General features: G+C 33.4%; 1 protein-coding gene across 1 annotated transcript; it reads right to left on the bottom strand.

The window, feature by feature from the left end:
- Nucleotides 1–18,527: 18,527 nt before the first annotated feature.
- LOC131064498 (FCS-Like Zinc finger 8) lies at nucleotides 18,528–22,522 on the bottom strand. The gene is made up of 2 exons (XM_057998652.2): nucleotides 20,080–22,522; nucleotides 18,528–19,285 (listed from the first exon to the last, which is right to left on the bottom strand). The coding sequence occupies exons 1-2, from the start codon at nucleotides 21,000–21,002 to the stop codon at nucleotides 19,132–19,134; spliced, it is 1,077 nt and encodes a 358-aa protein (XP_057854635.2). The 5' UTR covers nucleotides 21,003–22,522; the 3' UTR covers nucleotides 18,528–19,131.
- Between the last annotated feature and the right edge of the window lie 2,475 nt (nucleotides 22,523–24,997).

Raw genomic sequence — 24,997 nt, forward strand, 5'->3', positions numbered from 1 at the left:
ATTATAACATTATGTAAGGTGTACAACAAACCTTTTCCTAAAATTATATCCATAATGGACCAATAACTATTTTTTGCCACTTTTTGGTCCCCAATATTTGTGCACATTTCCCTCCCCCTGCTTTACTTGGAATTTGACCATTCTCTTAGACATGGATTAAGTTTTTATTTCTCTTCCATTTGGTGGGATAAAATTATACCTATGAATTAGTGTCCTTAAACAACTTGTGAGTCGATGATAAATACTTCCTTATATATAGAAAAGGAATTTGGATGTTCAAAAACCTTAGGGATTTCCTTAAGATGACATGGAAAAGTGATTTATAGATTCAACATAAATTTCAATCAAGTCCTCTTCACAACTATAAATTTTTTGTTTTGTATAATCTAACATAGTCGTAGCTAGAGGGTCCCAAAGACTACCCAACAATTTAGCACATATAAATAAACACACTAAAAATTGACACAAGATATATCCCGAGAAAACCCTCAGTGAGTGAAAAACCAAAACTCCTTGAAATATTTCTAGTATTATATTGATTTTTAAAATAAAAATATAATCTATCGTGATGGATTCTCACACACACTAACACATAACTTAGAAAAAACACTTGCATACTTGTTGCATGGGCTACAAAATAATACCATAGGATCCTCAATGATCCACTCACATGTTTTCACTCCACAAATCATACCCCTTGTTGTACTACCTCCTAGTCCTCATTCTCTTGCTATTGTGCTTAACTATTACCTCTTTTCTCTCCTTAATCTTCTTTTCTTGCTTGTTAATAACTCAAAACCTCATATATAGACCTTCCCATGGATTCCCAAATGATTTGTATAAACCTTAATATGGCCCACAAATCCTAAACCCTCATGAGAAATTTCACCAACTTGAAAATGAAAGTTGTATTTTAAATTCTAATGTTCCAATAGTGAAGAATCTTCATGTAGTATAACACACACCTCTCTAATAGTTGTTACATCCTCCCCATATGTCATAGTTTGGCACAAACTCAAAATAACCTTACATAAACCAAAATATTTTTTGTTGAATACCATTACCAACCCATAGACATATATTTGATAAATCACAAACTCTAACCAATCAATATCATCTCTTGAAACTCTAATACCAAACCAATCAATCATACATAGAACTACACATAAAACTAAACACCCAATTACATAATAAAATGAAAGGTATCGACTTTTTCTCATCAAAGAATGTCAACTAACTGCCAAACATACAATTTACCATAGTTTCTCAACTTCCCAAACACAATGCAATTTTTTTATGATGGCTTGAGGATGCCCCTGCATCACAATCTCTTGTGTTCCTAAAACTACAACTTAAAATTTCATCATCTATATATTGCAACTTTTTAAAGATAGTGTTGGATTACTAGTTGTATTATCTATATCTTCCCTTTGAACATATTTTTATACTAGATTCATTCCTTATCTTGTATCAATATTAGAGTTCAAACATCAAGTAGAAATTCTCTTCAATCAATATTTGTTCTCATCTTCCATATAGAACAAACTTAGCCCTTTAGAATTCAAAATCCTAGACATGAGCCCAACAATTGGCCTAGATAATTCCTCAAATTACCACATAGAATGTCTCTATTCTTCAACCTTGGTTTGTTCAATGTATCTTTGGCTACAAAAAAGAGAAGTTTTTAAACACGTGTTTTGATATTTTAACAAGGTTCAATTTATTTAGAATATATTGTCATGCCTCCCTCTTGGTTGTATTTAACTAAAAAATAAATAAATAAAAACTTTTCATGGTCTACACGACTTGTTTAGCATCATTTTTTAAACATTTAAACAAAGCATTCTTAAATTCATATGGAACCTCATGATATGCAATAGTATTTTATTTGCTTCTATATTCTTCTTTTGCAATGGTTTGTCAAAGTTTGTTCACTAACATACTTTTGCAAGATCCTCTAGGATGCCCTTCAAAAAAAATTGAAGATAAAATATAGATGCAATTTCTTCGATCTCGACTTCTTTCCTTGGCTCATAATTAAGGAGGCTAGATAAAAAAGTGGCTATCTTTGTCAAAGATACAAAAGTGTTCACTATTCTAGGAGAGACCCTACATAATGAAAGTCTTATTAACAAGGCTAATTACCTGAATAACCTAACAATTTAAAAAAATGAAGAATAAGTCCATGCACAAAACTAGCATGGATCCATCCCTAGCAAGCTTCCTGGCTTTGAAAATATAACTTATTTTATAATGCTTTCTACTTTGTGGTCTTAAATTCTATTGAGATAATGGCTTCTATACTATGTACTTATGTCACTTAATATAAAAATATATAATACTTTTCATTTTTTTTTAAAAAAACTTCTAAAAATTTATAATTTTTGGAAAAATCAAGTAATAAGATAATATGATTTTACCTTCAATTAAACTCGAGAATAATTTAATTTTGCATTTAATGTGACAATTTGATTTTCCATGTAATATTTAGATTGTCTTAGAATCTCTATGACACAAGTTGGTCAATCACTATATACATACTCGTGTCACATAAAAGGTTTAGAATGAAACGGTATTATCTTGAAAAAAAACATTTCCTTACAAGTCCATAGAATATGAAACAACTAGTGTATAGAAGTTCTTAACATGTGATTAATTAAGCATTAACTTAAGAATATTTATGCATACAAAGTCTTCATTAAAAATGTTTGATTAATCTAGAATAGTTTATTTTTGTTCTTTCCATAAAGAAGTAGTGTTCTACTTGAACATCATCTCTTCAATGGTCAAATAATTGATAGAAATTTTATACCTCATCAACACAAAGATGATATATATACTTTTGTTATTTTTTTTATTGACCCCCGAATTTATCTTTGACTATTAAACCGAATAATGTTTAAATATACTCATCTTCTTGCACTCCACGTAGGACAACTTATGCATGGCCACTTTTTAAAATCATGTAAGAAAACCGGCCAAATTTGGTGAGCAATTTTGGTTGTATTACGTAAGGGTGGGCTTTGATTGTAATGGAGCAAAGGTGGTGATTGAGTAAAAGGCAAGTTAGCCCACAAAACTCTCTTCATGTAAGGCAGGCTGATCTAATAAAACAATGCCTAGGACAGAAGTGCAGCTCATAGTCTCAAAAAAATCTTATCCAAAAACAAATAGTGCAACCAAAATACGTAACTGGTTTATCTCAAATTGACCAAATGACTCTACAACTCAATCATTGGCTTCCTAGATCTGTTTTATTCACCATTATATCAGCATTTTATCTTTCCTCAAACTTTATTGATGAGTTTGGTCTATTTTATTGAAATTGGTTAATAGAAGGTGGTTTTTAAAATGACTTGTCAAATTTTTAATGATTAATTTTTTTTCCATATTTGAAATTGATTAGTTTCTAGATGATTATTTAGGGTAGTATCGTATACGTCTATTCAAAGAAAATCTATCAAATTTAATAAATAAAATTGTCAAAAATAGTTAAATAATCAAATATAATTACTAAAAAAAATCATATACTTTTCTTTAATTTGTCCTCAAATTTTGTTTGTATTTTATTCAATGGTTATAGTTTTTGTTTTTTAAAGGAATATCAAATTTATTTGATATTATGATTTGGATAAGACAGATTGTCTTCTCAAATTCATTTACATCTTTAAAATTTAAGGTCTTATGTTCTACATGATCAAATTTCAGATTCTCTATGATGTATAAGATCATTTTACTAGATTCGATATGAATGACGTTCGTTCCAAAAGTAAAGAAACGTGCATATGCTATGATATGCGGAATTTTTGGGCAAACCATGTCAAACATTACATGTTTAAATTTAAAGTAGCAATGATATATATATAAATTACCAGTCTTCATTGTCGTATTCATCCTCAAACAAAGTTGAAGATCAAATAAAATCAGCTCAATTTCTCAATTTTATGTTTCACTTCTTGATTAAAATTTGTGGCCCAAAACCTATTAGAAAATTTGTAGTTTTTCCTAATTACTTTGTTCTTTACGTCTTCTATAACCATGCTAACTCAACAAAGTTGAAGAGGGTACGTAATGTCCAACCATGTAGTCTATATAAATAAACATACAAAAAATAAAAATATATATTATTTATTATGGAGAGTTTTTTAATCAAATTTAGATTCATTTATCTATTCGATATGGGAGCATGAGTTATAGGTTAAACCTCTTCGGCTAATGAGGGGTATCCATTACACCAAATTTGTCTGAGGCATGATCCCAAACTCACCTCTTATTATGTTGGGGCCCTGAACTCAAAAGGACTTGATCCTTGGTGGGCTCATTTAGAACCATTCAAGTTCACTAGCAAACCAAGGGCCTATTGACCATAAATTGATAGAAAAGATATCTTGAGAAAATTCTCAATGATAGAAAAACCTAGCCCACAAAAGATTTCTTATTATATTGATTTCACAAACGTAAATTTAATCTACCATAATGGATTCACACACATATTGCACATAACTTGCAAATGTCACTTCCAAATTTGTTGCACATACTATAAAATAACATCATATGATCCTCATAAGATTTGCTCGCATGTTTGCACTCCACATCATGCTCCTTGTCTTACCTCATAGTCTTCACTTCCTTTCTATTGCACTTATCTATTACCCCTCTACTCTCATCAATCTCCTTTCCTTGCTTACCAATAACTTGAAACCTTATATGAATACCTTTTTCTAGCTTCCCACATGATCTCTATTAGCCTCAAGATGGTGCAAAGTCTAAAACCCCATTAAACACATTACTAACTTGAAAATAATGATGTTACAAATTCCAATAGTTCAATGATGAAGAATCTACATGCAATATATCACACACATGTGCAATAGTTATCATAGCCTTCCCATATAACCTTTGGTGCAAACCCAAAATAAACTTCCATGAACTAAAATAGTTACAATTGAACACCAATACCAACCCATAAACATCCATTCAATTATTCACAAACTTACTTCCATTCCATATAATCACAAACTTTTCTATTAGATAAACCAATCATATATATAACTACACCTTAAAAAGCAGTTCACCCAATTACACAATGAGGTGACATGCATCAACTTTTATTTATCACAAAATGTCAATCAAGTACCAAACATACAATTTACCATAAGTTCTCAACTTCTTAGACATAATACAAATTTTCCATGATGCCTTGAGGACCCATGCAATATAGTTTCTTATGCTCCTAAAAATGCAACTGAAATTTTCCTCATTTAGATATTGTAACTTTTTAAAGATTGGCACTGTTGGATTATTAATTGAATTATTTTTTTATTTCCTTTGAAGATCATTTACAAAAAAACTCATCCCTTCTCTTCAAATCATTATTAGACTAAACATTAAGTAGAAATGTGCTTTTGCACCTTCCAAATGTAACAAACTTAGCTTCTCTCTCTAGTACTCAATATTTCCTAGGCATGAGCACAACAATTGGCCTAGACAATTCTTCATTACTACATCTTGTTAGAGAGTGTCTTTGTTATTCAACCAGTGGTTTGTTCAATACATCTCTGACTACAAAATAATAATTTATTTAAACATATACAACATATTCCATTTTTTGTAAAAACAAGTTCTAATAACTTACAATTTCTTGAAAATTCAAGTATTAACACAATCTAGTTTTCCCTTAAATTAAACTCAAGCTAGACCTCACACGAATATTTATATCGTCCTAGAATCTCTATCTCATATGTTGGTTAATCACTATATTTGTACAATTGTATCACGTAAAAGATTTTGAAAGAAACTTTATGCTTTGAAAGAAACCTCCCCAAAAGCCCTTAAGCTATGAAAAAACTACAGTATTTATGTATGTTCTTTGGATAGAGAAATAGTGTTCTACTTGAACATCATTTGTTCAATGGTCAACTAATTGATAACAATTTTATACCTCATCTGCACAAAAATGATATAATAATTATTCTAATTTTATTATCCGAAATTTATCATGGACTATTAAACCAAATTATTATTTAAAAATACTACTCAATGTACTCATCTTCTTACTCTCCACGTAGGATAGTTTATGCATGGCCATTTTTTCAAATACTGAGAGAAAACTGGACAAATTTTGGTGAGAATTTTTTGTTCTATTACGTAAGGGTGGGCTTTGATTGAGTATAAGGCAGGTTAGCTCACAAAACTTTCTTCATCTAAGGCAGGTCAATGTAAAACTTTTGCCTACGACAGAACTACAACTCATAGTCTGAAAAAATCTTATCCAGAAAAAAATAATGCAACCAAAATACGTAAATGGATAATCTCATGTTGACCAAATGACTACTGCATTTGATTGACCAAATGACCAATGTACTCAATCATTAGATCTGTATTATTCACTACTATTTCAGCATGTTACCTTTTCCTGAAATTTTATTTATGAATTAAGTATTATTTTATTGAAATTGGTTATTAGAAGGTGATTTTTTAATATTGAAAGCCAATTTTTAAAATGAATTGCCATTTATTTTAATTAAAAATTAATTTTTATATTTCATAATGATTAGTATCTAAATTATTATTTAAGGAAATATAATATAAGTCTATTGAAAGAAAATCTATTAGATTTAATAAATAAAAATATCAAAAATAGTTAAATAATCATGTATAACTACTTAAAAAATCATATACTTCTTTGAGAAGAATTTTGCAACTACAAAAGTTAAAAAATAGAACAAATTTTATGCAAGAATAACATTCATTTCAAAGCAAAGAACGTTTATAAGTTGTGGTTGTGGAATTTTAGGACCAACTATTTCAAACAATATATATTTAAAATTAAAGCAACAATTTTTATTTTTTATTTTTTTTTGTGTGTGTGTGTGTCTAGAGAGAGAGAGAGAGAGAGAGAGAGAGAGAGAGAGATTATCAGATTTCATTGTCTTATTCATCCTCAAACAAAGTTGAAGATCCTTGTCTTATTCTTTCCTTTCTTGTGCAGTCCTCCTTGGGATGTTATTTATTTCCATTGTAATTTTTCAGCTTTATTCAATACAAAAAAAATCTAAAGATTAAATATAATAAGCTCAAGTTCTCAACTTTATGTGCCAATTCTTTATAAAAATCTTTGGAAATCCATCAGAAAATTTGTAGTATTTCCTAACTACTCCATTCTCTATAACGTCTATAACCATGTTGACTTAAAAAAAGTCGGAGAGCATATGTCATTCCTCATCTACAATAACTAAAGAAAAAACAAATATATCTCTTGAACATAATCTACCTCACTTCAAACTCAACTCTCATAGCTTCACTCTTACAATAGCTATGTTATGTTGGCTCAATGATGATGTTTTGATGTAATAGGTTGATTGATGACTTGTTTTATGTTGTCATTGATGGCAACTATGTTCTGATAGTCATCTCAGTCTTTTAGGCCAACTGGTAAAGCATAACCGATAGAGGAGATAGTTTACCAGTGAACTGACAAAAAAGACTTCAACTGGTAAACAGGAACAAAGTTGTATTCAAGCAACCAGTATGAGCGATCAATGAAGAGCTAGGTGATGCAGTTTTGCAGGAGTGTTGGAGATTGTATCAGGTAGCTATGTTTCACACCACAGTGGCAGATTCAACAAGATGAGCAAGTTATGATGTACATAGAAGTCAATCATAAAGAACAACTAACCAGTAGAACAAAGTCACTAAGATCGGTAAACCGGTACACATAATGTTTTATTTTTAAGTTGTTATGTCGGTGGCCAACATAAGTAAAGCGTGTATTGCAAGATTGTCCAAATTCATTGAACCTAGGAAATTGTTCCAAGGTTGTTAGATGACTAAGTTGATGCCTATAAAAAGTGTAATGAGTTATGAGATGGTATATGAGATCGAGAGCGAATATTGAGAGTTTTATTGTGCAGTAATCTGAGAAGCTTTGTATGGATGTGTTTTTGATGTATTGGGCAGAAATGAAGTGGATCTTATCAAGCACAAAGGTGCTACATGCAAATCACTTTATTGTTGTTTTCCTAACAATTGCAGCAGTCAAATCCCTTAATCAGGTAGGTCCTAACATGGTAGCTCATTAACTTGCTCGTCTAAATCCTCTTGCAAGGTTGCTCCTAACAGGGCAAATCTTTTAATAGGGCTGAGGTAAATCCCTTAACCAGGTGACTCCTAACAAGGTCTGCTCCTAACCGGGCATGTTTATATGACCTTAACCGGTCAAAGATTTATATTCTGCAAATAGTGAATCTTGTGGGTACTAACTCCCACCGTAGTTTTTCCCTTTTGGGTTTCCACGTATAAATCTTTGTGTTATGTGGAGCTTGATATATTGGGTGTTAGAGTAAGTGGTGATATTTCTTTTAAATGTTTAATAAGCTTTAAGTTATTTAAAGTGGTGATCAGATTTGTGTTATTGTTTTTGCTTGCATTGATTTACCTCCCCTCTCAGTGCCTTCTAAGATTATCAATTGGCATCTGAGCCTAATTCCCTTAAGGCTTAACTGCTTGGGAAAGATCCCTAAGGCTATCATGGGGAATATGAGTTATAGAGAGTTGTCTAACCGACTTGTAGAATCTGAAGAAGCCCTAGATACATTGAAAGGCAAGTATAAAGCCTCACTTGCTAAGAGAAGAGAGCTTGCAAAATAATTGATGGAGTTTACTAAAAATAGATCTTCTGATGAAGAAAACATGGATGTGTTGGTTACTGAAGTTGAAAAACTAAATGATGAGAAGGAAAACTTGAGGCGAGAGTTGGAAGCCCTAACCATCAAGATGAGTCAAGAGCTTGAAGCAAGGAGGACAACTGAAGACAAGATCCGAGAAAAAGAACATGAGATCTTTAAGTTGAACCAGGAGGTTGGAACCCTGTATCATCATCTTCATGAAGAACAAGAAGAAAAAGAAGAAATAAAGGTTGATCTAGACATGGAAATTTCTCTAAGAGAAAGCTTGATGAAAAAGAATGAAGATCTTACAAAGGAACTTGTTGATGCTAATGAAACACTTGCAAAGTTTAACAAGAGCTCTACTATGCTTGATGAGAAAATCCAGTCACAAAGACATAATGGAGATACACATGGCTTGGGATACACTACTTTTGAGAAAGGTGAGTCTTTCGGTACAAAGGACAACATTGAAGAAGGTAAATCTATACCTAAGATCCAAAAATCCACCGGTAAGAAACCCTACAAACCAGTATGCTTTAATTGTCACAAGCCAAGACATACTATTAATGTTTATAGATCTAATATTGTTAATGGTTATAGACCTAATGCCTATCAAGGATACAAACCAAGAACCTTTAATGAATATTGTTACACTAACAACATGTACAGGCATAGAGCTTTTGAATGCTGGTATGGAGCAGATAATCTGACACCCTACATGAATCAGACATCTGGTGGAGATAGGTAGGGAAATTTTAATGAGCAGAGAAATGCAAATTGGCAGAGACCCTATGCTAACCGGTCTAGTCCCTATGAGATGGAAAAGAGAATGAATGTGATTTGCACAATCTGTCATAACTATTGTCATGTAGCTTTGAATTGTAGAAGAAGGACGGGTAGAAGCAATGCTGGACCCTGGAGAGCATTTGGTATGGAATGTTTTCATTGTCACCAATTGAGACACCTTGCAAATTTTTACAGAGCTAAATGAGTCAAATGGTAAATCAATTTACTAACCAGAAAGGGAAGAAGAAAGTTGATGTGTAAGAGGCTAGAGAAGAGATGAACAATATCTCAAAAAAGAAGAGTGATGAGAAAACTGAAAACAAACCATCGGAATATCCTAATTCTTCAGCTAGTGTGGAGAACTCATCACCGAAAAACTAAGTTGTTAAAAGGCTTAGGGGGAGCTTAATGTTAGATCCATTTCCAGATCCCCCCTATATGGTGTGTGGTAAGATAAATCTGCATATCTTGATGCATTATGATAGTGTGAAGTGATTTTGTGATAAAACCGGTAGGTTTGATGTGATATGAGAACCTGTAGTATATTGAATGTTGTTTTAGGGTTTGTTTGTTTATACAACTAGGAATATAATTTAATGCAGTAGGTATTGAGAAAATAAAAGGAGTTTTGAATATCATTTGTCACTTTGCATTCTTGAGAGAACTTGGAGAGCAAAAAGAGCAGAGAAGAACTTGTGTGAGCAGCATTTGATCAAATTAAAAGAAGATTTGGAGTGACTACAATCGATAATTGGTGAGAATGCATTCTCAGTGTTGAAACCCTAGTTGTGGAAGCGTTGAAAGGTATTTATCCAATAAATCATGTTATCTATTTCTAAGTCTGAATCTCTAAAGATGGATGCACCACATTTGGTAGATGTAATTGTTAGACCTCATCCAGAGTTTAAGAGGCACCCTTTTAGATCCATTGAAACCGATCTCGTCGGAGCCCTATCCGGAGTCCCATATGGAGTTTTGCATGTAGAGGATATTAGATCATACATTCACTGTAAGTTGGAAGATATTGGAATTTTTTCTATATTTGATCAATATAGGGTAATGTGTGACAAGAATGGATTGTTGAAGGAACAGTTTAAGAGTGTTACCGATAAAGGTTTTCACCATGCAATAAATTCTATTGAAGATTTTGATGATAATTTTGTGAGATATGTTTTGAGTCATGTGCATGACCAGTTTATGTGGCTTGATTGACCACATAAGATCACTAAGGAAGTGCTTCATGCAGTAACTGGATTGTGTTCCACCAGTGAAGTTTCAATACTGAGATCAGTTCCTAAGAATGATGTTGAAAAGATGACCAAGTCACGATGGGTTGGAAGAGCTATGGCTGTTAATGAGATTGATGATCCCGTAGTAAAATTTGCTTCAATGGTCATAGGATACCAGGTATATCATTGTAGCAGGATGAACATCATCCATGTTGCAACCATCCATACTACTTACTGGATGATCAAAGAAAATGTTGATTATGATTTGTCTAAGGCATGGAGAAGTCAGTTAGTGCTCAATCTTGAATCCATCAAGAAAGACAAAAGATTGAAGTTTAAATATGGAAAACTGATTATTGGATTGTTCTTCTATTTTCAGAATTTCTTTCCTAGAATCGATGATGTTCAGTGGTCCAAGGACACACCGACATTGTTACAGATGGAGAACGACTTCAGAATGTTGGGTAATGATTTTGGTAAGATTGCTTGGGGTTATTTCAAAGATTTTCAGAAAAAAGATGCATGCAAGAGAGAGGATATCGACACTGGTTGTTAAAAGATATGAGAATACCATTTATTTTTTGGTTGATACAGACACATGTCAGATGGAGGCCGTTGATCCCAGGACAACATGGGGTGATGCTTATGGGATCCGAAGTTGAAGAAGATCTTTTGGTTGCTTATGTTGATCATTTGTTAGCATAACCGGTAGATACTATTACTGAGAGGTTTGGAACCTATAAGGAGAAATATATTGAGGTACACTCTGAGATTGCCAGACCGGTAAATCCTAAGAAAGGAAGTTGAGCAGTTTGTTGAGCAACAAGGATTTACCAAGGAGGCAATAGTAGAGGCTAGAGCAAAATATGAAGTTAAACAAGAAGGAGCATCTAGCGCCCCAACTGGTACCATCACCGGTAGACAAACAAGGAGTACAATGGTGAAGGAGAAACCTATAGAGGCAAAGAAGGAGAAGCCTTCCAAGATACAATTCAAGAGAAAAGGTAAAGTCGTTGAGCCCCCTGCACCTAAAGCATCGGTAACCACAGGAAAGAGGAAAAAGGAGAAAGCAAAGAAATCGACAGTTGATGATGAAGAAGAAATTGAATCTGAAGGTGAGAAGAAAGCTCTAAGAGCTAGAGGCAAAAAGTCAAAGGTTGTAGGAGAATCTACTGTCAAATCCGTCAAGAAACAGGTAACTAAGCTTACAATTTTTGAAAAGATGTTAATGAATATTAAGGAATATGGTGTTCTTAAGGATTTGGATAAACTGTATGATAAGTTTAGTGAGGATGAACAAAGGCAAATAGAGGATGCAATTTTTTTTATGATGAATAAATATAGTAAATCCTTAATTGAATTACAAGGGCAGATTCTAAATTCTCAGTATGATAAGCTTGAGCTAGATGGCAGGCATCCACAAAACAAGATAGAGAATTTATTGAATTTATTCTTAAAAACTTGCAACCTGAAGCCACAAAGGAGGAGATAGATGAAATTTTTGTAAAGGCTAAATCATCTTTTAGATCTAAGAAAAGGTTGACAAGACTGTTATTGGTGAGACCCAATTAGTTCATATGGAAACTAAGCAGATATTGAAGAAGTTGTTGGGTTTGATACCTGATGAGGAAGAAGAGCAACCAGAGAAGTTTAAGACAAAAGATATTCCGAAAAATGTTGATCAGTGATTTTACACCTGATGAAATTGTTATGGGAAACCAACCGGTAGATGAAGAAGGAAAGACAAAACTGGTTAATGTACAGACTGAGACGGTTGTAATTTCTGATGATGATACAAAAATTGATACAATTGATACTGAGGAGGAAAAGAAAGATCACATTGAGGATATACAGGTTGAAGATGTTCAAATGACTAAACAACAAGAATAGGAACCGAAGAGAAGAGAAGAAAAGCAAATTGATCAAGAGCCACCGGTAATCAATCAAACCTGTTGATACTTAGACACCATTGGTAATGGAAAAGGAGAATACATAAGAGAAGAAAGAAGAGGAATTAAAACTAGAACCTAAAGTGACACCTAGCTATATTTTACTTTTATGAAGAAAATTGATGACGATGAGGATGATGATGCATTAAGTATACAAGGACCCATCAATATGGATGCATTAAGTTCTACAGAACTAATGGAGATTGCATTTGCTATGCAATCTAGAGCTAAGAAGAAAAGAATGAAGGAACAACAAAAGGAAGCTCACTCAATACAATGTGCAGTTGAGATTTTGTCTAGTCTGTTACCAGAGACAGATACAAATAGACTGTCTACATTGATTGATAAGTCAGGTCAATTGGTTGCTGATACTAATGAACAGATCAAAAATTTTGAAGATGCAACAATTTTTTATGTGGAAAAGGAATACAAGAAAAAGAGAATAGAGAAGTTGATGAATGATATTGATAAAGAAAAAGTTTCGCTGACGATTAATAAAGAACATATTAAAGATGAAATTGAAACTGGAGGTAAAATCCTATCTATTGTTGCAAAGTCTTCATTATCTTGTGATAATCTGATGAAAAGGAAACATGAAGCTAAAAAGGAACTTGAAGTTCTAAGTGAACCATTTAGCCCCCTAAATGATTCTATAACTTATGGAAGATCGATTGTTGAACTTCAACATAAGCTAAAAGCTTATGAGAATGAACATGTCAAAAGGACTAAGTCACTGTAGGAACTCCAGACACTTTTGATCCCTAAGGTTGAAATTTTGTAGAGAGGCTGCAAGGAAGCTGAAGCTATTATAGCTACACCAGAGATGAGTACAATTGATGTCATGGAGGAGTTGGCTTGTCAGATAAGGACACATGTTGAGATAACCGACACTCTTTTGGAAACTTGGCACAATGATTTGAAGCAGTTATAGTCTCATTTTGGAGATGCATTTTCTAAGATGGCATTGTAAAACATTTTGAACTTTTATATCTATATATGATAATGCAATTTTTTTTGTTTATTGCATTTATCTTTCATGTATTTTCTTACCTTTTCCATTGCCATCAAAGGGGGAGTAGTAGTGAAGTCAAAATTTTGAATTGTAATGGGGAGTAGTAGTATATATGTTTGTAAATTTTGTAATTGTTGCTAAGGGGGAGTATGTGTCATGAGTTGAGTCAATTTTTGTATTGCACACTTAGACAAAAAATTTCCTAAGTGTTGCCATCAATGCCAAAGGGGGAGATTGTTGGCTTGATGACGATGTTTTGATGTAATAGGTTGATTGATGACTTGTTTGACGTTGTCATTGATGGCAACTATGTTTTGATATTCATCTAAGTCTTTTAGGCCAACCGGTAAAGCATAACCGATAGAGGAGACAATTTACCAGTGAACCGCAAATAGGACTTCAACCGGTAAATGGGAACAAAGTTGTATTCAAGCAACCGGTATGAGCAATCAATGAAGAGTCGGGTGATGCAGTTTTGCAGGAGTGTTGGAGATTGTATCAGGTAGCTATGTTTCACACCACAATGACAGATTCAACAGGATGAGCAAGTTATGATGTACAGAGCAGTCAATCATGAAGAACAGCTAATCGGTATAACAAAGTCACTAAAATCGATAAATCGGTACACATAATGTTTTATTTTTAAGTTGTTATGTCGGTGGTCGACATAAGTAAAGCCTGTATTGCAAGATTGTCCAAATTCATTGAACCTAGGAAATTGTTCCAAGTTTGTTAGCCGACTAAGTTGATGCTTATAAAAAGTGTGATGAGTTATGAGATGATGTATGAGATCGAGAGCGAATATTGAGAGTTTTATTGTGCGGTAATCTGAGAAGTTCTATATGGATGTGTTGTTGATGTATTGAGCAGAAATGAAGCGAATCTTATAAAGCACAAAGGTGCTACATGTAGATCACTTTACTGTTGTTTTCCTAACAGTTGCAATAGTCAAATCCCTTAACCGGGTAGGTCCTAACAGACCTAAAATTGTAAATCCCCTGACATGGTAGCTTATTAACTTGAGTCTAAATCTTCTTGCGAGGTTGCTCCTAACAAGGCAAACCTCTTAACAGGGTTCAAGTAAATCTCGTAACCGGGTGAATCCTAACAGGGTCTGCTCCTAATTGGGAATGCTTGTATGACCTTAATTGGTCAAAGATTTCTATTATGCAAATAGTGAATCTTGTGGGTACTAACTCCCACCGTGGCTTTTCCCTTTTGGATTTCCACGTATAAATATTTGTGTTATGTAGAGCTTGATATGTTGGGTGTTAACTTATGTGGTGATATTTCTTTTATGTTTAATAAGCTTTAAGTTATTTAAAGTGGTGATCAGATTTGTGTTATTTATTTTTGCTTGCACTGATTCACCCCCCCTCTTAGTGCCTTATAAGATTATCATGTTATTGGTAGGTGTGTTATATAGAAATTCATAGTTATAAGTAACGTCCAATCATGTAGTTCACATAAATAAACATACAAAACAAAAACATATTATAATTTTTTTATGAAAGATTTTTTATCAAATTCAAATGTGTTCACCTATTCAATACAGGAGCATGATCCATAGGTTAAACCTCTTTGGTAATGAAGGGTATCTAGTCCATCAAATTTGTCCCAAGCACAATCTTGACTTCATCCCTTATGATGTCAAAGACTTTCACTCAATGATACTTGATCCATGGTGGACTCATTTAGAACCATTCCACTTCACTAGTAGACCAAGGGCCCATTAACTATAAATTGACAAAAGATATATCTTGAGAAAATTCTATGACATGAAAACCTACCCACAAAGATTTATTATTATATTGATTTCACAATATAAATACATTCTACCGCAATGGTGGAACACCACTTCCAAACTTTCTATATAGGCTACAAAATAATAGCACATGATCCTCATAAGATCTACTCACATGTTTGCACTCCACATTAGACTCCTTGTCTTACCTCATAGTCCTCATCCCCTTTCTATTGCACTTCACTATTACCCCTCTACACTCATTAATCTTATTTGCTTTCTTACCTTATATATACACTTTCATAGTTTTCCAAATGATCTACATTAGCCTCAAGATAGTGCAAAGTCTAAAACCCCATTAGACACATCACTAAATTGAAAATAACAAAGTTACAAATTCGAACAATCCAATGGTTGAGAATCCCCATGGAGTATATCACACGTCTCTCCAATAGTTATCACAACCTCCCCATATAACCTTTGGTGCAATCTCAAAATAAAATTTCATAAACCAGAATAATTTCGATTGAACACAACTACCAACCTGTAGACATTCATTCGATAAATCACAAACTTATACCATTCCATATAACCTCAAACTTTACTACTAGACCAATCAATCATATGCATAACTACACCTAAAACTGCAACACCCAAGTAAATAATGAGGTAAAATGCATCAACTTTTACTCATCACAAAATTTCAACGAAGTATCAAATATAAAATTTACCATAAGTTCTCAACTTCCTAGATTTAATACAAATTTATTATGATGCCTCGAGGACGCGCGCAATACACAATCCCTTGTGCCCCTAAAACTATAACTCAAACTTTCGTCATCTAGATATTGTAACTTTTTAAAAATTGGTGTTGGATTATTAGTTGAATTATCTATTTCTTTGCTTTGAAGATCATTTACACTAAACCCGTCCCTTCTCTTGAAATCGACATTAAACTAAACATTGAGTAGAAATGTGCTTTCACACCTTCCAAATGGAACAAACTTATCTTTTCTTGAGCTAGAATTCAAAATCCTAGGCATGAGCCCAACAAGTGGCCTAGACAATTCTTCATTATTGCTTCCTTGTTAGAGAGTGTCTTTGTTATTCAACCTTGTTTTTTTCAATACATCTTTGGCTACAAAAAAAAAGGTTATTTGCACATGCTTTTTGGATTCATAAAAGGCTCAATTTATTTCGCATATTGTTATGTCTCCCTCTCAATTGTATTCAACTGAATTATCAATTGGAGAAGACTCTTCTTGGTCTACATAGCTTGTCTTAAGATCATTGCTTTAAAAACATCTAGATAAATCATTCTTAAATTCATTTGGAACCTCATGATATACAATATTATTTTGTTTTTAATGGGTCTTCAAAGAAAATCAAAGATGAAAATTAGATGTAATTTTTTCAATCTCAACTTGTTGCCTTAGTTAAGAATTAGGGTGTCTAGATAAGAAAGCAAATATCTCTTTGTCAAAGATGCAGAAGTGTTTAATTATTTAGGAGAGACCCTACATAGTAAAGGTCTTATTAACAAGGCTAATTATGTAAATATCTTTACAATTTACAAAGTATGAAGAATAAGTTGATGCACAAAACCAACATGGATCTGTCCTTGGCTAGCTTTCCAAAGTTCAATATATAACTCATTTTATAATGCTTTCTACTTTGTAGACCAAATTTTCATTCAAACAATGGCTATACATTATGTCCCTTAATAGAAATATATACAACACATTTCAATTTTTTGTGAATACAAGTTCTAATAACCTATTATTTCTTGAAAATTCAAGTAAGTTTTCCCTTAAATTAAACTCAAGCCAGATCTCACATGGATATTATGAGTTGTGTTACAATCTCTATCTCAGAGTTTCATCATTCACTATATATTGCGTCACATATAAGGTTTAGAATGAAGCTCTAATGTCTTGAAAGAAAAGCTCTGCTTATAAGTAATGAAAAAAATAATATATTTGTGTTCTTTACATAAAGAAATGGTGTTCTAATTGAACATCATCTCTTCAATGATCAACTAATTGATAATAATTTTATACCTCATCTACACAAAAATAATATATAATTATAATAATTTTATTGACTGAAGTTTATGATAGACTATTAAACCAAATAATATTTAAAAATTCTACTCAATGTATTCATCTTCTTACTCTCCACGTAGGCAAGTTTATGCATGGTCACTTTTTCAAATCATGCAAGAAAACTTGATCAAATATGATGGGAAATTTTGGCTGCATTACGTAAGGGTGGGCTTTGATTGTAATGAACAAAGGGTAGTGATTTTGTAAAAGGCAGGTTAGCCTAAAAACTTTCTTCATTCAAGGCAGGTTGATCTGAAACATTTGCCTCGGACAGAGCTACAGCTCATACTCTGAAAGAAACTTATCCAGAAATGATACTGCAATCAAATTACGTAACTGGATAACCTCAAATTGACCAAATGACCAATGCATTTGATTGACTCTACAACTTAATCATTAGATCTGTTCTATTCAAAATCATATCAGCATGTTACAATTTCCTGAAAATTTATTGATGATTTAATTATTATTTTATTGAAATTGGTTATTAGAAGGTGATTTTTTAATATTGAAAGTCAATTTTTAAAAGGAATTTGCCAGTTTTTTTAATGATTCAATTATTTTCAATTGAAAAACTAATTTTCATATTTAAAAAATGATTAGTTTCTAAATTATTATTTAAGATAGTATAATATAAATCTATTGGAAGAAAACCTATCATATTTAATATGAAAAATGGTTAAAATAATCACATATACCTATTAAAAAGATCAAGTAATCTTTAATTTTTCCTTCACATTTTTTCCCTATATTTTATTCAATTTTCATAATTTTGAGTTATTCAATTTTCATAATTTTGAGATTTTTAAAGGAAGATCAAATTTATTTTACTATTGGATATGAAAACATAAGCCTGGAATAGAAAATTCTTTAAGATGAATTTCAATACCACAATCATAAAAACCAGAGCAAATTTGATGGATGAATAACATTCCTCCCAAAAGCAAAGAAACATGCTATGATGTATGGAATTTATGGGCAAACTATTTGAAACATTACAACATGTTTAAAAATAAAGCACTGCAATGATATATATAGAAATTATCAGTCTCCATTGTTCTATTCATCCTCAAACAAAGCTGAAGATCAAATACAATAAGCTCAAGTTCTCAATTTTATGTGCATTCAATTCCTGATCAAAATCTGTGGGAAACCCATCAGAAAATCTGCAATTTTTCCTAACTACTCTGTTCTCTGAAGAGGGTATGTCATTCCTCAACTATAATAACTAAAGCAGAAACAAATATGTGCCTTGAATATACTCTACCTCACTTCAAACATGGCTCTAATAGCTTTAGTCCTACAGGAAATCTCTCCTTATCTGTAGGTAGGTGTGTTATTTAGAAATTCATCTGAGTTCCGAAGCTTTTTGACTCCACTCTGTACATACCCTTAAACAATTACAGGGGTACTGGCCTTAAAAATCAAATTAATGTTTCACAAAAGCCCTTCCCATTCCATGACATTCCTCGGCATCAATCATATGTATAAATAGATAGACAGATAGACAGATATATATGTAATCAATCTGCGGCCGTATAATGTTTCCTACAGCTCTTCAGATTTGAACGATACATACAGTGAGAGGGTTTTCCCTGTATGCAGGAATGATGGTAGCAGTTCTCCTGGTGCATTTTTTATGCAGCAGCAGCTGTGCTGTTTGAAAAAAATCTGCCACAGTAGGATGTATCATTCGATGAAGATGGTGGAGATGCAGGAAATGTTTCACTTCGCTCATCCATCAAAATCTGTTGGCAACGACACTCCACACTGCAGAATGCTCTGTCACCCCTGCAATAATCATCAGGCAGAGAATGAGACAATGTCTTGAAGTAAAGATTCTGAAAAATGTATGTCCATGCCAAGCTCTTTACAGTCCTTCCTAGAAGAAATAAAACCCTAACTAGATCTTGAGAAGGAAGAAATTTCATTTCTATACAATGGTTTGCCATGCCGCAATCAATCAAATAGAATGATCAGGTTTTGAAATGAATTAGAATTGACTAAGCACTGAAATCATGAAAAAAGTTATCTTGGTTATGGAAAACTGAAATAGATCAATGGGAATGTAAACATATGGCTAGCTTGGAACACAGACGGGGTTTCAACCCATATCCAATGTATTAAAAGGGAGGTCTCGGTAATATGTTTAATGGAAGATTTTATATCATCCACGATTTCATTTTGGAAGATTTTATACCATTCATAAAAAAAAATTGTTATTCGATATGAAAACCTAAACCTAAACTTATATTGATTTGAGATCTCAGTACTTGATTTTTAAAAACTCTAAAATTTGCAGCAGTAAATCTCAAAACATTGTTTTTCAAAATTTACAGGTGAATTCCATCGCCTATAAATCCTATGGGCTTTCAGTGAACGTTAAATAATAACAATAATCAAATTTTAGAAAGGGTTTTGTATGACCAAAATTCATCAATATTTGAAAGAAGCTAAAATTGAATCCGTGGTCGGTTACAGTGGTCCACGGTCAAAGATAACATAAAAAAATAAATAATGTAAAATTTCCAGGGTAAGATGGAATATCTAGACAGAAGATACATGATGTGATTATGAAAACGGACCTGTACATGTAAATGTCTTTGCCGGTGCTTAAGTGCCTTTTGCAGAGATAGCAAGCACTGAGAAAATCAGCTTGAGGAAATTCTGGAGCATTGGCACACGTTGGAGGAGAAGAAGGTGGCGATCCAACATCCCATAAGTCCTGGCGCTTCCTTGTAGGAGAATGAACAGTTTCACTTTCTAAACTGCAATGATTATATATACGCTTTGTGCTGGATTTTGGTCCATGAGATGTAACACAGGTATAGCTTTCAGAATGCTCCATTCCAGTCTGGGATGAGGGTTTTCCATGAGATACAATTGGTATTGGGTCAGTTTGCTTTAAGGGAAAACTTGACAGGGGATTTGAAGAATTTGACTGGGTATTAGATAATTTCAAAGGGGCATGAACAGAATTTAAATGGGGGCGAGGGGATATAATCTGGGCTTTTGGAGAAGCTAACTGTTTGTGAGCAACGTTTTGATTAGAACCTATCACAATTTTGAGCTGTGATCCAAGCAGAAGCCCTCTGCTATTAGTAAGAGCGGGGCCAGGGCCACCATTGTTGACCTCATTGTTGCTGCTGCTGTTGTGGAGGGCTGCAACAATTCCCAGACCAACGCCCTCTGAGTCCCTCTTCTCCCAGGGCCTTGGAGACACACACTGCAAACCTTCAAGGCCAGACCTTGGGGATCTGACCTGTTTTTCAAACCAATATGAGATCCCAACTCCAGAAAATGTCTTGATATCCAGTGGAGAAGTTGGACTCCTAACTGCTTCTGAATCTAAGGCTCCCTTTTGACTGCTGAATCCTATGAGAACCCTAGGAGTGTTGAAGAATTTGGGTTTATCTTCAGAGTGATCTGAGGAATCAGATGGGTAATCAGGATTCAAATGAAGCTTGCTAGGTGTCTTCTGGACAGGCCTAGAACGCTTGCCAAGCATCTTTCTCTTTTATCTTCTTCCTAATCTGCAGATAGAGTCTATTTCTATCCACCTCAGTACTAAAGCTTGCTCAGCACACCTGCTCTTGGAAAAAATGAATGATGTTGAACCAAAAACTGCTTACCAATGGTACACCAGTCCCCAACTCAACAATTTTAGGTACGCTCCACAAAAAGACTACAATTTCTTGGGACTTGTGATATGCTGCACTACTAGACCTTAATCCACTAGACCTCCTTGTACCTTGTGATGCATACGCTTGTCCTAAGATAAGCCTACACTTGTCCCAAATTCTACAAGCCTTCAGCACATTGAAATCTTAAACTCATTGGGATCTTAAGATGCTCCAGAAAGATTAAAACTCCTCAGAACCTATGGATGCACTAGCTATACTGTGTGCTAACCAAAAGCCTAAAACTCCTTGGAGCTTGTGATGTAGACTGTATTATTAATATTATTGAATAAGGCTCTCCCACAAACATAGAATTCCTTGCCCTAGACTAAATTCTTAACTCTTTGGATTTCTGGACCATGTGAATTCCCCAAGAACTTGTAGGAGTATGAAGTACAGTCTCAGTAATCTAACCACTCTTTCGTCCCCAACAAGCCAGAAAACAAAACCAAGTTTCCTCACTCACGCAATGGGTCAGAATAAACTCCTGATCTTCCCCAGTGGAGATTTTTTTGACGATGAAGCTGAGAATGCATGGAATCCCTCAATCAAAATGGCTTATTTCTCTGATCAATTGAATGGACACCTCAAATGAGCATCCTTGTACATTAAAAATTGTTTGTGAGGGGACAAAAAAAATTCATAACAGCTTTTGATCTCCTCTTCGATGCAATTAAAAATGGATTTTGTACACTTTCAGAAGATGCCACACCTACATTCAGTGAATCTGATCATCAGCTCTGAAAAGTCCCTGAACCTTCCAATGAATACCCACATACACAATGATCAGAAACAACAGGAAAATGACAGACAATCTTCACCAATCTCAATCCTCCAACCAATATCAGCACACCCAAAACCCAATTTTTTTTTCCTTTTTGTTTTCCTCTTCACCATTCACTAAACCTCCTCCAGACCTTGTTCAATACTACAACAGGACCCCTCTTAAAACATCAGGCACCCCTCCACCATTGTCAGAATTTTGTGTTACTGCTCTGTAAATGTGTACAAATGGCAAGAATCTTGCTGAATTCAGATGTACAGAAATGCAGGGGACTGGGTATAAACAACACCCAAATGCCAAAATTTATGACTGCAAAATGCCTGAACTGAATCCCCCACTTGCCTCACCTTTCTGCAGGTGATCATAAACCAGCCCTAAAATAATCCCACCTACAATAATAATACCAATTTTTTATTTCTCCAAATACAATCATGCATGAATTCTTAAAACAAAAAATTGTCCATTATTACTTGCTCCATTGGCCACTGCTGAATCAACTATTTTTTAAAGTAGACAAAATTCATAAATAACGGAGGCCCCCCTCACAGCCAGCCTACAGTAGGTAACCCAAACAAACTCAAAGCTTTAACTCAAATCATCTTTCAAATTTTTAAACCTGGTATCCAGTCAAACTGCCCTCAACACAACATGCCATTAACTCTGAGTTGACGTCAGTGAAGTGGGGTTAGTTTAAATTACTTTTTTGTCCGCTTTCCTTGCAATTACATTAACTCTAGAATGCCGGCAAAGACACGGTAGGGTTACACTTAACCATGGTGGGACCCTTGTAACGGGAGACTAATGATTTTATGCTTTCACCTTATTAAAGGAGGTCCTTAAAGTGAAGCAATTGTTAATTGGTGATGTAGACTTCATTTGGTGTTGAAAATAAGGGCAATAAAAGGACAAATTCCTTAATATGTCCTCCCTTAGTGATGTCCTTGTCTTAGAGTTGATACAAAGTTTTACATTGAAATTTCACATTTTGGTAAATTCAGTTATGGCTAGTCTTCTTTTTTAAATTAAGTAATGTTGAAATTTTTGTAAGGGTCAATTTAATTTGACGTATGGTTTAATCTAGATCATTTAATTTGATGTATACATAAAAAATAATTAATTTAGATTTGATTCGATTGTGGGTATAGATTAAAAGAGATTAGAGCATTAAATGTTCAAGTGCAGAAAATATATTTATAATCAAAAGTATTGAGTTTTAGATATAAAAGATAATGTGTAAATCTATTATGGATGTTAAAATCAAAGGGTCTCAAGTTTGGAAATGATAAGTCTTTGTCTATATCGTGCATCAAGGCTAGAACAATTGGTATGGACTATGTAGGGTTGAGTGCACTCCTCTAAGCCACTTATGCCTTTGTGGATTCTTCATTTGATATGTGCATTTAAACTGACTCATTATGTGTTTGTACTCTTCAGCTTACTTGGTTCACTTATTTTCTCTACCTTTTGCTTAAGACTGTAGGTATTTAGAAATACCTTTAGAGGAATGTTCATATATCACAAAACAACATGTTCTCTTATGTTGCTACTATCTTTAGAACATTAATTGTTCAAGTACAAATATATATATGTATAATTAAAGGTATTGAGTTTTAGATATAAAGATAATGTGTGAATCTATTGTGTATGTTAAAATCAAAGGGTCTCAAGTTTGGAGATGATAAGTATTTGTTTATATCTTGTATCATGTCTATAACAATTGGTATGGAGTATGTAGGTTAAGTGCACTCCTCTAAGTCACTTATGCCTTTGTGGATTCTTCCTTTGATGTGTGCATTCAATTCTACTCATTGTGTGCCTCTACTCTTTGGTGTACTTGGTTCACGTGTTTACTCTACCTTATCCTTTGGACTAGAGCTATTCAGAAATACTTTTAAAGAGTTGTTCATGTATCACAAAGGGACATCTTCTACTATGTCAACCCCTAGGAAATTAGGTAAATAATCAAAGACAATATATCTCAATCATGCAAATGCTCTTGGGATGAATGTGCATATCTATATTCATTTTAATTTGCCTTGAAGGTTGTGGTCCTTGCATGTTCCTTTAATGTAGATGATCAATATGAAAGAGGATTATTGAATGAATTCAATAGAATGTATTTAAACACAAGGATGTAGCAATAAATCACATAAGTAGGCGTTAAGTTGGCCCTTGGAGGGAAAGACATATGTAGAAGTTGATCAAAGTTTGAATTCAAAAATTACAAATCAATTCTATGACATGGAATTGGCCCAACTTGACCTGGGACATGAAAACAATAAGAATCAAGTGGATGATAAAATATAAAGAGATAAGTAAATGATTCGATGCAATATATATATATATATATATATATATATATATATATATATATATATATATATATATTTGGGTAGGATGGACTCAAATATGTGGAAGTGCATGTAAATGGATAGCAAGATAGCATGGGAGAAGGAAACTGACTTTGGACAAGAGTATACCATTTGTTGATGTGTAAATATATATATGCTATAAATCTATGAAAAATGAATGAGGAAACATATAATAAACTTGGTCTTTAAAGATAAGAAGTAAACCATCCATAAAATATGTCTTTATTTTATCATCATATACTCTATAGCTAATTCTTGAAATCATAATATGTTCTCTAATTGGCTTATGTTTTTCTTGCTTACATTTCATGAGGTCAAGAGTGTATGTTTTAGGCTCAATATTATAATGAAATTTTTCCATGAATGAATTAGCCAAATCCTCAAAGAAATTCATAGGAGTTTGTGTTGATGAATAAAACCATGTGCGTGCATGAGCACTAAAACTTGATGGGAATAATTAGAAAGATTTTGATCCTCATGAAACTAATGAAGGTGTGTAACTAGGAAGAATTGTAAGTGTCATAATGGATTTTCTTCACCATCATAATTTGTGAAACAAAGTGCTACAAACCCACTTAGTGTAGGATAAGTTAAAATATCATGTTCCAAAGGAATGTGTAATATAGGATTTTCTATATAGATATTTTCTCTTAATCATCAATGCACT

Source organism: Cryptomeria japonica, chromosome 7 (assembly GCF_030272615.1).
Source record: "Cryptomeria japonica chromosome 7, Sugi_1.0, whole genome shotgun sequence".
NCBI classification, from domain to species: Eukaryota; Viridiplantae; Streptophyta; class Pinopsida; order Cupressales; family Cupressaceae; genus Cryptomeria; species Cryptomeria japonica.